The 14,605-nt window shown below is 48.6% G+C and overlaps 1 protein-coding gene across 1 annotated transcript in view; it reads left to right on the forward strand.

Annotated features, from left to right (window-relative positions):
* The window catches only part of LOC125319331 (CBP80/20-dependent translation initiation factor-like), a 516,903-nt gene that overhangs the window by 97,476 nt on the left and 404,822 nt on the right, over window positions 1-14,605 (forward strand). Inside the window, exons 4-5 of the mRNA XM_048290438.1 lie at window positions 8,674-8,747; window positions 9,659-9,763. Of these exons, the coding sequence (XP_048146395.1) occupies window positions 8,674-8,747; window positions 9,659-9,763 (179 nt within the window). The remainder of the gene's footprint in view (window positions 1-8,673; window positions 8,748-9,658; window positions 9,764-14,605) is intronic.

The following is a 14,605-nucleotide window of genomic DNA, read 5'->3' on the forward strand; positions in this document are numbered from 1 at the left end:
TTGGATGATCTCTGGTGTTATTGAGATCTCTGGTGGTGTACGCGTGGTGTCTCCTATTATAAACAAGCAGCAGTCTTTCAGTCCTTTGCAGCTCACGAGGACCCGTTGAGGTGTGATGGAGTCCATCGTGGTTGCAGTAGCGTTAGTCACAGTTTTTCTGGTTGCGGCTTCTTTATTTATGTCATCACGCGGGGCCGCAGATCCGCGCTGGGTCCTCAGTTTCCCGGCTGTACCTCCATGGGATTGGGCGATGCTACTTGCCCTGGGGAAACAGCTCGGGAACTTTGATTAATTGGGGCTGGAGCTCTGCAGTTCCGGGCCACATGTCCTGGCTTGCCACATCTGTGACAAGTCCAGGTTCTGTTTGTCGTACTCTCGTCCTGAGGTGTCGTTGCCTCAGCGGTACCCGCAGCTCCCACCACATTCCCCCTCGTTTTTAAATTTGGTTGGCCAATTGGAACTAAGGTTGTGCAGTGTAGAATCATCTGCTTTAACGTTGGTGGAGGATCAAGTGGAAGGGTCATAATCACTCTCTTACAAGGTCTCCTCCATTTTGGGGGAGTGCAGGAACAGCAGGGAAAGGGGACAAAACGGTGGACGAAGAAAAGCCTTCGCCGTCATTTTCAGGGCAATAAAACTGGGAACCGCTTTTTGGGAGAACAACCGGGGAAGAGGGCATAGGAGAGAGGGTTTGGGTAGAAGCCGAAACAGCCTGGCCAGAGCTACTTCGCCAGGGCGGCTGAGAGGATCGAGGCGAGTCAGGGAGACAGTGGCAGCCCTGTGCCTTTGGGCATTTTACAACTCCCGGTCTTTTCAGCGACGGGGTAGTGGGATGAGGAACGCGAGGGGGGAAAGAGGGACTTGGGAAGAACTGGGGAGAATTTGGGGCTTTTCTTTTATTTTCTGATTAGCTTTGTGTATATCTCTCAAAGCCCAGACCATGTAGAGAAACCTCTCTCTGGAGGAATCTCCCCTTTGGTTTAATTCTAATATTTTGTCCCCCACAAATTGCCAAAACGTGGCTGACTTCAAATTAGCAGGGGACATCTGGGGAAAATAAAAGAACAGCCACTTAACAAACCTTTTCAAAAACCCCTTTGATAACTTTAACCCACAATTCTTCAGGGACTCCCCAACTTGGACATAAACCTCCCACTGAGGCTGAGAAAGCTTAGCTCCCATCTTAAACCTCAGCCTCTACTTCACCCACCACCGGCAAAAAGGAGAAATTAAAAATAATTTTCCAGGGGCCGGGAATCACAAGAATACTCACAAGAAGACACAGGCGTCCGGTCCTGGAAACAAAAAGGCACGGTGGGGTCCTCCAGGACAGGCTGCTCTCCTGGCAGGAGTTGGCAGCCTCCTCTCGGAGCGCGGCTTTTAAAACAGAGCGCGCTGCCGCGAGAGGCGTCGGCGTCTCCGAATTGCTGACACTCGCAGCCTCCTGGCAGCGAGGACGATGCAGGAACGCACGTGTGTCGTCCCTGTTGGATGCGCCAACCTAACGCAACCGGGGGCTTGTAACCACAAGCCCCGGCGTGCCCTCGGGCAGAGGGGACGCAGCATTAGCCTCCACAGCATCCTCGCTGGACGGCTCAGTGGAATCGGCGTGAGATGGGTGCGTGTGCTGGCTCGTCCTCAGAGGAAGTACGTCGGGCAGCCGATGATCAGGCTGGCGTTAGCCCGGAGGCAAAGAAGGCGGGAGGGGCTTCTGGTGTGAGTTCCAACAGGTTTATTTGCAGGAGGGATCAGGGACCAGCAAAAGCCCCGAGGAGACGTGGGCTAGCCCCTTTATGGGGGGGTGGAGTAAGGCAGGGAAAGGGAAAACAACCAATGGGATACAAGCAGAGGGGAGGATACAATTTTTCAGAACAAATGGGGAAAACAGGGAGGCAGGAGTCATAACAGGGAAGCAATTAATAACTAAAAAATGGAGAACTTTATGGAACAGGGGGAGGTAATTTAGGATTGGGAGCCACCCAGGGGGAGGTAACCTAGACCTCAGTGATCTCTTCTGGTGACTGACATTTGATGGTTTCAGCCCGAGAGCAGGCTGAGCCACCCCAACAAGGCTGCAATTGAAGACTGAGGCAAAAAAGCCATTGAGTACCTCAGCCTTCTCATCTGTTGTTAACAGTTTGCCAGCATTGTTTATCAGGCTTTGTTTATCTCAGCCTCATTGCAACTTAAAATATTCCATGTCCATAGGAAACATTTAGGGACATGGCCGTCATGGGTTAGAAAGCATAGTCCCGGATGTGATGTTCTTGCAAAGGGGTGCTTACAGCTTCCTCTATGACCTGACAGGACCTATCAGATGGCCAGTTTGAATATGGACAATTCTTTAAGCCACCTAAAGTTGCGACCGCCTCTGTGATCCACACTTAAGAATAGAAACCCCCCCCCACAGCTCTGTCTCGTTTCCGGTGCTGGGACAGGCGGCTGTGGGCCCCGTGTGGGGGCCAGCGGGCCCGGCCCAGGCCCTGCTCGGGCCAGGCTGGGCTGGGCCATGGCCATCCTGGAGCCGATGGGCCCTGTTCCACCCGCAGAACTCCCCCACAACCCTGCCGTGGGCAGACGGGCAGCTCCCCCTCTCCAGGGCTGCCAAGATTCAGCTAGAGCTGGCCTGCTGTCTGGAAAAAGATCATGTGACCGACAGCAATAAGCTTCATTTCAGCTGCAAGGCCTAGGTGAGATTAACCCTTTTAGTGCTGTGAAGAGCTGAAAACCTGAGGGAAGAGAAAGAGGTGATGCTTAAAGCTGAAAGTCTGTTGTGAAGCTATGATATGTCAGAGTACCCATTGTAATTTCATGAAGGCATGGGGGGTGGAGTGTTCAACTTGTACTTGTGAGCAAAAGAACCTGCCCTGAGATAGGCAGATGCTGAAGCAGCTGTAATTTCATGAGAAGTTTGAACAGGGAGAGATGGAAGCAATGAGGACTTTTGCTCCAAATGGGAAAGGAGAAAACCTCAATTCCTAGAGATGCTCCCAGAGATAGTCCTAAAGATGAAGATGAGGAAGACCCTTTGCTCCCAGGGAAGGAGAAGGGCCTCTGTTCTTAGAGATGAAATGCTCCCAGAGATGGGTGAAGAGAACTTTTGTTTCTGAGTGGCTCAACCTTAAAATTGTACCCCAAAAAACTTCAAGAGTGGACCCTCGAAAGCAGTTGTGGGAAAAGCTGCAAGTCGTGGGAAGGGACTCACATGCGAGCAGAGAACCAACCCGGGCGGCTGTCTCGTTGTGATAATGTTTTCATAGCACGGACAAGAGAGACTCCTCTTCCTAAATGGACTGAACAAGGTTATTATGGAAGTGGTAAACAGACTGAACATCACAAGGGTTGTCTTTTTACATTGTCACGGGGAGAAGGGATAAAGGTGGGGGGGGAGGAGAAGCGTTCTGAAGGTGTGGTGTTGCAAAATTGTTAGAGGATCAGGGACATGGATTATTGATAAAACCAGATCAATAGAAGAGCTGTGCAGGCAAAGGCCTGCAGGCAAAGGCCTGCATGAGAAAAAACCTCCATGAGAAAGTGCCTGTGTGAGAAACAGGCCTGAGAAACAAAAAGGGAGTTTTAAGGAGGTACAGTCCTGTGCTGATAAGATATACTGACCATGAGAAGGGAGGAGAAACTTTGATCTCTCAAAACAAAACATAAAGCTTGCCAAATGTAGTTTTTTATCTAACCCAATTATGTAGAAGTAAGAATGCGCCTTTGTAAGCTTAAACTAATTAAAGAACTGATAAGCTTGTATTCAATACTATATAAGTGCCTCTGTATTGCTAATAAACGAAGCTTGCTCTACCAATCACATTGATTGTCTGCATGGCTTCCCCCACCCGAAAGTCAGCATTTTGGCGCCTGAGCAGAGACTGGGTCTTCGTTTTCTTGACTAAGGTGGGAGACCGACATGGCACCGATAGCAGCAATCGGGGGGCAAAAGATCAGCAGCTGCAGGCAAGCGTCTGATCCGTGCCTGGACTGACCTGACACAGGGGTCCGCCGTATCGGCTGACAAGGGCAAACCTGGGAAAAGGCTGCACAAATCCTGTTGACGGGGATTGCGGTAAGACGCAGATGCGGTTGGACGCAGATAGGGAAACAGAGGTGACCCTTGATTTATTTTTACGCTTTTTAGAAAAGCGGGGAATTAAAGAAGTAAACCTTTGTAAGGAACTAGCTGATCCAAGATCATTCAAAAAGAAAGCTAAAGAAGCAAAAGCTGTTGGTTTAATCTGGAGAGCAGTAACTGGCACTCAGAGATGAAAACAGAGAGGACAGTGGCCACAGCCGCCATAGAGGCTTTAGAGAGAAGCGGCTCCGGGAAAGGAACAGACGAGGGTCTTACGGAGCGGCGGGCAGAGACTGGAGCGGAGCCCAGGGTAGCACGGTCCTTCGGGCTGGCCGCGAGAAAACCGATTAAAAGCACAGCAGCACCAGTCCCTTCACTGCACGAGTTGCTGAACTCAGCAGGGCAGGATGTTATCCTTCCGACGTCTGAGAGAGGAATGGCTGCGAACGCGGAAGCAGAGCCGCCCGACCCAGGGGGCGGGGTGCAGGTGGGCCAAGGAGACACAGGCAGTGTGGGTGCCCGGCCGAAAGGGGCAAAGCAGACGTGCGGTCCTAAAATCCCCCTGCCGAACAGCGAAGCAACATCCGGCTGCGAAGCGGCTTCTGCGCTTTCGTCGCCTGCAGAGCCGAAGCTGGCCGGGGCTGCCGGTGGTCGGCCCTGGGAGGGGGAGAAGCACCAAGAAATGATGCAAGAAGTAATCAAAAAGCTTGCTGACTTATCTACACGAAGCATTTTGCAGTTTATCTGTAAAGATGTCCTGTGTCCGAATGATTGCATCAGCATCGCACAGTTGTTGTTAACCCCTTCACAGTTCCTGCTCTGGGAACGAACATGGAAACAGCTAGCACAAGAAGAAGCTAGCAAACATCAAAGTGACACACAAGACCCACTGTATGCACTCCAAGCTGACATGCTAACTGGGAGCGAAGCTTACGGGGCAACAGTAACACACCTGACCATGCCCATAGTCATTCATCAGTTGTCACAGACTTTTGCCCACAAAGCCTTGTTGTCAGCAGCCTTAAAGGATGCAACTGAGCTCTCTGAAGAGCTCCAAGAGCAAACGTTCCAAATACTTGCATTTGAAAATGCTAATAGGCAAGCTAAGACAATTCTTGCTATGCTGCCCCAAGGAGCAGGAGTAGACGAGATGCTCATACATGCTACCCGTGCAAAACAGTCATCTCAAACAGCTGCTTTTACCGCAACACTGCAGAATGTCCTGCAACAACAGGGACAAGTCATCGCTTCAGCACTGACCAGAGGGGTGCCCAGAAAGTGGTACCATGCTACGCTTACAAGACCCCGAAGCGAGAAGGCGCAGTCAGCATCAGCTCCTGAGGAAAGTGACGCCACTACTTCAACAGCTGGAACTCTGAGACCTCTGTCCCGAGAAGCCTTGGGAGAGGCTGCAGACGTGGCTGAGTGAGGGAGCTGAGGACTTGCCAGATCCAACAATCTCTGTAGCAGGAGAAATAGCGAGACTCTGCAGCGAATGTAACAGCTGCCCTAGGTGGTTGCTAGTGACTTGTGGTGGGTGTCAGGGAACCCTCTCCAAAGACAAGACTAAGAAGGAGAATTGCATAAATTTTTGGGTATAGCATCAGACACAGAAATAGAGTAGGGAATTAGTTTTTTGACTGTCTTGAGACAAGAGCATTCGTGGACATTTTCAATCAGCTGTCCACCCATTTAGATCAAGTGAAGGCAGTCAATTTAGCTAGCATTGATGTTTTTACCTGGTACTTTAGCAGCCAGGGCTTACGCTATTTTGCATAAACTTGCTTGCTGGGAGAGGGATAAGTTAAACATAACTTCGCAGATGCTTGGTGAGTTAAGCGTAGATGTTACTAGTGTTAGACATACAATATAACAAAATTAAGTAGCCATTGATTTTTTACTATGAGCTCACAGCCACGGCTGTGAAAAGTTCCAAAGTATGTGCTGTAATCTTTTTAACCACTCTGTCCTAATTCACAAGCAGATAAGTGAGTTACATCAATTAACCACCCAATTACAGAAAGAAGACAGTCTCAGCTTAAAAGGATGGTTAAAGTCACTAAGTTTAGAACCATGGCTGGTTTTATTCATGTAGCATTTAATTGCTGTAAGACTAGTAATATTATTAATAATAGTGTGCTTACCTTGCCTATGCCAATGCTTGTAAAAAATGATATATAAAGTTACTACATCTGTAGCCAATCAAATATTGCCTTTACAAAAAGAAAAAAGGGGAATTGTTGCAAAATGGTTAGAGGATCAGGGACATGGATTATTGATAAAACCAGATCAATAGAAGAGCTGTGCAGGCAAAGGCCTGCATGAGAAAAAACTTCCATGAGAAAGTGCCTGTGTGAGAAACAGGCCTGAGAAACAAAAAGGGAGTTTTAAGGAGGTACAGTCCTGTGCTGATAAGATATACTGACCATGAGAAGGGAGGAAGATTTTTGATCTCTCAAAACAAAACATAAAGTTTGCCAAATGTAGTTTTTTATCTAACCCAATTATGTAGAAGTAAGAATGCGCCTTTGTAAGCTTAAACTAATTAAAGAACTGATAAGCTTGTATTCAATACTATATAAGTGCCTCTGTATTGCTAATAAACGAAGCTTGCTCTACCAATCACATTGATTGTCTGCATGGCTTCCCCCACCCGAAAGTCAGCAGTGGGGTATGATTTTTTTTCTTCTTTTAGGTCTGTTAATAAACTTCTTTATATTCTTTCAAGTTTGGTGCCTGCTTTGCGTTTCTCCTAATTCTTATCTCACAGAAGGTAAACAGTAATGAGTATTTTGGACCAAACCACTACACTAAATTGGTGTTTCTGCCCGGTTACAAACCAAACCCGCTACAATGGCTTCGTGGTGGACTTAGCAGTGCTGGGTTAATGGTTGGACTCAATGATCTTAGAGGTCTTTTCCTACCTTAATGATTCTATGATTCTATGAAATGGAAAGAGAAATGGATTTGTCTACAAGATGATAGCTGAGAAGACCTGCCCATGTGTATTTTCATTATACTGCATGAGGATGATTCTACGGATTTAGAAAACTAATTTATCTCCTTGGTGGGAGAAAATCATGCTTGCATTTGCCTAAAATAAAAAGATCAGTTTCCATAACTGATCATGAGAATTTCATATATTTCTGGTGTTTTGTTTCTTTGTGAAGACATGTTAACCTGCAGATCCCTGGAGGTTAAAATCATAGTCCATAAATCCCTTTGAAGACACCAAAAAAAGGGGAGCAATATGGCTTTGTTTGGAGTATGTGTTGTCTAAATTGATTGTACTGGGAACGGCTGTGAAGTGTGACCATTTATAATGTGCACTGAGGATGTGTGTCCTGCTCATTGGGAAAAGATTCATCACTTTATGGGCAGATTGAGGTCTGGGACTTCATTAAGAAATGCTCACATTTTTATGAGTTTTTAGTGTCTTGGTTATTATTAATAATATTTTAAAAATATAGAAATTATACAATTGCGAGTATATGGAAGCCACCTTTTCCAGCATGTTTCACCAGAGTGGGACTATTTGTGCTGAAATACTTCAATAATCTGACTATGTTCAAGATTATGAATAATCTGAAAATGCGTAAGAAATGTGGGGGGAAAATTGGTAATATGGGATTCCCTATTTGTGATGCATTTACATGTCCATCCCATGTAAGTCTGAGTAATTTGATTTCTTGAATGGTCTTGAATTTTAAAATCTGATCTGCTTTACTTCTTCCCCTGTAAAGGGTAGAGATGGCAGCCCTCTTTCTGCAAGGAGGATATGTGAGGGCTGATGACTGTAAAGAGGCCTTGAAGGATGTGTAAGGTCTTCACCTTAGTGTTGGTGGAAGGTGTACCAGAATAACTGTGTGAACCCATTTGCTGGTGTGCATGGCAGAGGTGGCACAGTGCAGGATTCCAACGTTCCCTCCCTGTTTTTAGAGCAAGGAGAAGTCATGGCACCATGACTCCTTGAAGAAACAGGATGACTTTCCCCATCCTTATTGGTGACAGCAGGCTCTGATAGCTGCTGGTAAAGAGTATCTCCATCCTTACAGATATTCAAAAGCCATCTGGATGTGGTGTTGGGCACCTGATTTGACTAGGTGACCTTTAAAGGTCCCTTCCAACCCAAACTGTTCTATATTAGGTGGCCCTGCTTGAGCAGGAGGGCTGGACAAAATGAGCTTCAGAGGTTCCTTCCCAGCTCAACTGGTCTGTGACTCTGAAGCTGAGCGTCTTCATGACTGGAATGTCAATGTGCTCACTGGACCTTGGTGGGTCTTGAAGCTTGTGGATAGTGGGGCAGGAGGACAGGGCTGGAGTCAGAGCTGAGTCTATAAATTGTCTGCTCCATGTTGTCCACAGCTTTGTGTCCTGAAGGCTGAAACTCTCACTCCTTGCTTTCATGGTGCACTTTTGCAGTGGGCAAGGGGACTCTGCATTGCAGTGAGCATGGATTCACATAGGAGTGGAGGAGCCCACATGCAGAGCTGGAACACTTCAGCAGCTGGCAGTGGGAGAGGCTGTGCAAGGCTGTGTTGTGGTTCGGATAGCACCTTGTGCCTTCTGGCGAGTAACTGCCTTTCCCTCCCTCCTAGAATGGCAACAAGGAGAGCTCCCTTGACATGCTGGGCACGGACATCTGGGCTGCCAACACCTTTGACTCCTTCAGGTAAGTCAGTTTTAAAATGCTTTAAGAGAGAGATGAACTGTGGCCTCTCTTAGCCTTTGCCTGCATATCCATCCTGCCAGTACCCAAGTGCCAGCGAGTACCCTGCCAGTACTCACATCACTGCTCCTCCTCCTCTCCATCCCAATTTAACCTGCAGCACTAAGCATGATCAATCTACTTAAAGTATCCTATGTGCTTTGGAGAAGCTTCTGGATGGGTTTTCAGTCCAAACATCTAAACCTGGTACTGATTCAATTACTTGTAATCATCCAAGAGCTGCACAGGCAAGACTTGAGAAAGCTCTGAGTTACTGCTCCAGGTTTTTACTCTTCTTCCATTAATTGGAGGTATGATCATGTGTTGGCTTTGCAGCTACTGGAAAGAGCTCTTCAACTCCTGCTTCAACATGGGGAAAGCAGTGAGATATGCTTTCTGTCCAGTTTTATGCATCTCTCTCTCTGTGCCTGGAGCACTGCAAGAGTCTGGGGGGGTTGAGTTCCCACCTGGCACTTACTCCAGGCCATTGGAGCAGGTTGTGCAGGACCAGAGAACATTTCCATTGCATGGACCAGACCACTACCTGTTGTGATACCCCCTTTATACAGAGAGCAAGTATAGCTTGCAAGGTGTGTGCTGGATCATGCTGCATCGTATATCAAAACTAGGGGTTTAGATCAAGGAACAGGAGCTCAGCATCTCAAAAAAACCCGAGAAAAAATTAAAAGAAAGGAGATGCAGAAGTATGAAGGTTGGAGGCCTGCATCCATGCGTTCTGCAGCAGGGAGTGGTACCTTGAGAAATACCAGCTTTCCTTGCCTGTAGGCTCTGATGTGCCCTCTGGTCTTCAGCTCAGGGGTGTTTAGTTAGTAGTGGACTTTCTTTCTTTGTTTTTTCCTGTTTTTCTTTCCTAGTGGTGCGACATGGGACTTGCAGCCTGAAAAACTAGATTTCACCCAATTTCACAAGAAGCTGCAAACCACCTCCAAACACCTGTTGCCTCACATAGACAGAGAAGGGTGAGTGCTGTGCATGCAATACCATGCTGAAAGGGACCAATTTGATTTTTATTTATGCCTCAACATATGTTATACATGAGGTGAAAAATTACTATAGGGGCTGTACACGTGCTGCGAGCCTTAACATGCATCACGTGTTAAGGAGGCAGAAAATGAGGGGGAGCCCTGTCCCTGGGGGGACTTTGCCTGGCAGCCAATCAGGGGAGAGGAAGCTTCCGTGATTGGGCTGCAAGCGACCCCCCCCCCCCCCCCCCCCCCCCCCTTTGCCAGCGGGGCAGACTCCCGGATGTCCCGGAAAACAAAAAAATACCCAGGAAATCAAGCTATGGGAGGAGCCTTATCACATAAAAGCAGTTAACTGCGCCACAACGGGCAGCATTTTTCTTTGGGTTTCTTGGAGGGAGCAGGGGCTCACCTGGAGGGTCAGCTTGGCCCCCCTCCCCCCTTCGCCTTTTTCTCCCTGCGGTCCTGCTTCCCTGTCCGCACCTGTCCATCTGCCCTGCTTCGCCGCTTCCCTGAGGCAGCTCATTGCTGGGACAACCTAGTGCTCTGCTGTTTCCCCAATGGAGCAGCTGCCGCCTGCACCCTGCCTGCACCCAGCCCGCAGCCGTCACCGCCGCCATGTTTCCCGTCTTGCCCGTCAACAGCCCGCAGCAGACAGTCCGCAGCCGTCGTTTGCTGGCCGACGCCAAAGGCAGGCTGCCTGCCGCCGCTAGGAAATCGCGCCTGGCCGGTCACAAGAGCCGCGCAGGCTCACCGTAGCTTGCAGCACACACGCCCTATCTGCCGAGCTGACGCCGACAGGGCACCCGGGATCCTAGTGGTAAAGCTGTCCCTGTCTTCTGTTTCTCTCTCCATCTCTCTTCCCCTCCCCCCCCCGCTCCCTTTTCTAGCCCCCTTAAGTAGGAACACTTATCTTTCTTTATCAATAAACAGTTCTCCGATATAATATTTGCTACTTTGGCGCTTTATTTTCGTATGAGAAATCTATAAAAAAGAATTCTCCCCAACTCCCCCTTTTACAGCGGGACGGGACGTGCTCTCTGGGAAGGTCTCTAACTTCTCCCTTTTTGTAGGAATGCTAGCATGGTGGCATGGCTCATGTGGAGAACATGGGGAAAAGGTGCTGGACCACATACAGGGTTTGAGGATGCCACAGTGTATCTATCTGACTCTTCTATCATCCTGTTCTGGGCTAAAGCAGAGTTGTTCACTGTATTTTTGCCTTGCTTGGTAGAATTCAGTCTTTAGACTATGCTGGATCCAAGTTTTCTAGATCTAAGTCTCCTAAGATTTAAACATCTCAGGATATTGGAGTAAAGATCCTGTCTTACTGCTGATCCTGGTTACAGGTGACTGGTCTTCCGCTGTTCTCCCCAGCAAGATTTCAGAGAAGGAAAGAGCATCAGTGTGATAAATGTAGATCCAAGTGTTCATCCCCTGCTAGCCATAAAACTGTGAAAATATGAAACAGCTCATTTTGGTGGTGACAGTCTCTAGGGGCTTCCATGGTATTGCTGTGTGGGGCATGCCCAGCCCCTGCCCTGGAGGGAGGCCTGCTGATAAGGATATTGCATAACCTCCCAGCAGAATCCCCTTGGAAAAGGCAGCACTTTTCAGTTAGGGTGAGAGAAAACAAGGACCATGATCCTCTGGGAGACCCTATGTAGATTCTTTGTAACCCATTGGCTTTTACCCTCTCACACCCATCCCTGTATCCCTATAAGATCTAGCCCTCTGCCCCTTTGAGCTCGGAGAACTTGTCCCTAGCCTTCCCCTTCGCAGGGGTACAGGCTAATAAAGCTGCCTCATGTGGAACTGCTATGCGGGCCTCCTGTCTCTTTCCTCCTGATCCAGCCTGGGGTTTGCCTTGCAGAACAAGAGCTGAAATCACTCTTGCTGAATCACTAAAGAGCTACTAGCCTGCTGAGAGAGGCCCCCTTTTCTGCAGAGGCACCCCGGCGGCCGAGGCATCACCACAGACCTCTGGAAGACTGTCCCTTGCAGGACACTCTCTCTGGAGCTGTCACGGCTTCCTAGGTCTGAGCCACAGACCCCATCCCGGCTGCTACATTGCTGGATTTCTCTTTGATTTTTGGTTGGTTAAGACAAATAAATGCATACTGGCACCAAGAGGATCACCGATATTGCTTAGATGACCATCACTGTTTCTCTGCAGATTCTTTGGAGAGTGAGAAACAAACACTACCTGAAAGGGGGATGTAGCAAGGTGAGGGCCAGTCTCTTCTCCCAAGTAACCAGTGATAGGACAGGAGGAAATAACCTCAAGTTGCACCAAGGGAAGTTTAGATTGGATATTAGAGAAAATTTCTTCATGGAAAGTGTCGGGGTCTCCTCCCCCTTCCATGTAGCCCTGGGAGAGGGGCCCTGAGGGGACAGAGACGGGGTTTCCTAGCCCCTGGTCAGCCTCGTTCGTCATTGGTTGGTTTGTGTTTCCCTGCGCTTGCAAAGACCCTCGGTCCGGTGATTGCAAGAGTTCCTCGGCAGAGCCCTGGCCATGCAGCTGGGGAAATAAACATCTCTGAAACATCTACCAAGAATCTGTCCATATATATTTCTTTTCCACGGGACTCCTGATTTGATACATCATGTTACAGAATCCCCACTGTAACAAATGGTGGATAATTGCTGGCAGAACGATCCCCGATCCCTAAGCGACTGATTTGTGTAAGTAAACCCTAAAAACTTTGGATTCCTCTTCTTGGTGTTGTTTTGCTATTCCATATCTAAGCTATGGAGGAACCGTGGGAAGACTCTTGGCTCTCAGAGCTGCATATGGACATTTATCTTAAAATGATTCTTGAACAACGATTTGTAAATTTTAGCTTAATTCAAGCTCAAAAAGAACTGAAACACTTCCTGGCATGGTTGTTTAAGAACTCTTTCTATGTTTCTTGGGATTTGATTCTTACCAAAGACTTTTGGAACACTGTTTGGACACAGTTAATTTTTGAGTCAAAATATATGCCGATGGAAGAATATTTTTGTGAATATTATTTAATTACCGAGACTGTTGAGCAATGTCAGCTGTGTCCTGGCGAAGGGAAGCCTGGCTCAGGGACCGTGCGACCGCGGCCACGTGTACCGAGCGCTCTGCAAGCAGCAGCGAGGCAGTTCCCGGGCGCGGGCGGAGCAACACGAGCTGCAGTGTCAGCGGCGGAGAAAGGCGCGGCGGGAGCAGCACGACCCGGCGGTGCCCGCCCGGCCCCGTGCAGCGCGTGGTGGAGCGAGCCCCGTGAACGCCCAACTGAGAGGGGCGCCGTGCGGGCGGCGGCTGGCGGCGGTGGCGGCCGAGCGGAGCCGCGCCTAGCTGAGATGCGCACTGAAGCAGGGCGCGGGGGTGTAATCGCTCGGGGGCCTGGCCGAGACGCGGCTGCAGCGCCTGGCAGCAGCAGCGAACCTGCGACCAGAGGAGGCGATGCACGGAGAACTGAGTGGCGCGGCGCGGCCCGGCCCGCGTAGCCCCGAATGTGAGCCCAGGAAGAGCGCACAGGCACGAGCAGCTCCGGCAGCCCGGCAGCCCCAGCAGCCCCGACAATTCCAACACGGGAGCGAGCGAAAGAGAAAGCAAGAACGCAGCGAGACAGAAAACAGCAGCCACTTGGAAAAAGGAAAAGATCATAGTAGCCAAGGTTTTAGGAATAGTAAAATGGTGTAATGTTAAACAAAATTATGGTTTTATAACGAGATGTGACAACCAGCAAGACATATTTGTTCATAGAACTCCTATTAAAAAGAATAACCCTGAAAAATGCATCCCAAGCTTGGGAGATGGAGAGGTGGTAGAATTCAAAACTATACAAGGTCGAAATGGGTTACAAGCATCGCAGGTCACTGGGCCTGATGGTGTTCCTGTAAAAGGCTTTATATATGCTAAAAATTGTCGTCATGTTAGACAGTATCTCCATTATAAGCCCCCCCTACAGTCTCCCTTACCTAATCCCACCTTTCCCTTTTACCCTATGTCCTATTACCCCCAGTGTATTCCCAATCCGTTTTTTCATCCATGGTTTCCCTCACAAAACCATGCTTTTGCCAATTATTTCCCCAAAAATCCCTTTCCAATGCCGAGTGGGGGATGAAAAGGGGGAGGTGTGGAAGGTATCTTTTCAGCTTTATACCGGCTCGCGCTTGTATTTCAATGCCTTAGAAAGCCTCGAGCAGCCTAGAGAGGTAGCACAGGCGATCTAGCACTTTAATAGCTCTAAAATTGGTACCTGTATCAGCTGCAAAGCAAATACCATCAGCAGAAGCAAAGAGGGAGAAATATAGCTCCCTGCTTGCTCAATTTCCTGCAGTTAGAAGCTTTCAAATGAGACAGACAACCAGAGATGTTCACAGGAAGATAGCTGAGCCAAGAGAGGTTGGGGCCTCCCTCGACCATCTCTTTTATTAGGAGAAGGGGAAAGGGGAGGACTGGGCGGCGGACCCGGGGTGACCGGCCAATCAGATACTGCGAAAGAGTTTGAGTTACATTTGGTTTTGCCCGAGTTTGGAACAAAGGAGCTCAGAGCACGTAGCAGGGGCAAGTGTCTTTGGGAGGAGGAGGGGAAGCTCAGAACAGGCAGCAACAATTCCCTATTTTTTTTTCTTTAAAGCTGGGTTGTAACTCTTAGTAACTTAGAAGTGCATAGAACAGTAACAAAACAACAGTGCAAAATATAATTGTAATCTATCGTCCCTACAACTCAACAGTACCTAGGATGCCTTTAAACTAGTTCCCCAGTCAAAACTCAGGGGGTTAGTCAGGACATCTATGGTATGGAGTATCAGGACGAAGATTTACAAAATACAGTGCAAAACCTGAGTGCAAAACAGTGC

The sequence above is a fragment of the Corvus hawaiiensis genome, chromosome W (genome assembly GCF_020740725.1).
Source record: "Corvus hawaiiensis isolate bCorHaw1 chromosome W, bCorHaw1.pri.cur, whole genome shotgun sequence".
NCBI lineage: Eukaryota > Metazoa > Chordata > Aves > Passeriformes > Corvidae > Corvus > Corvus hawaiiensis.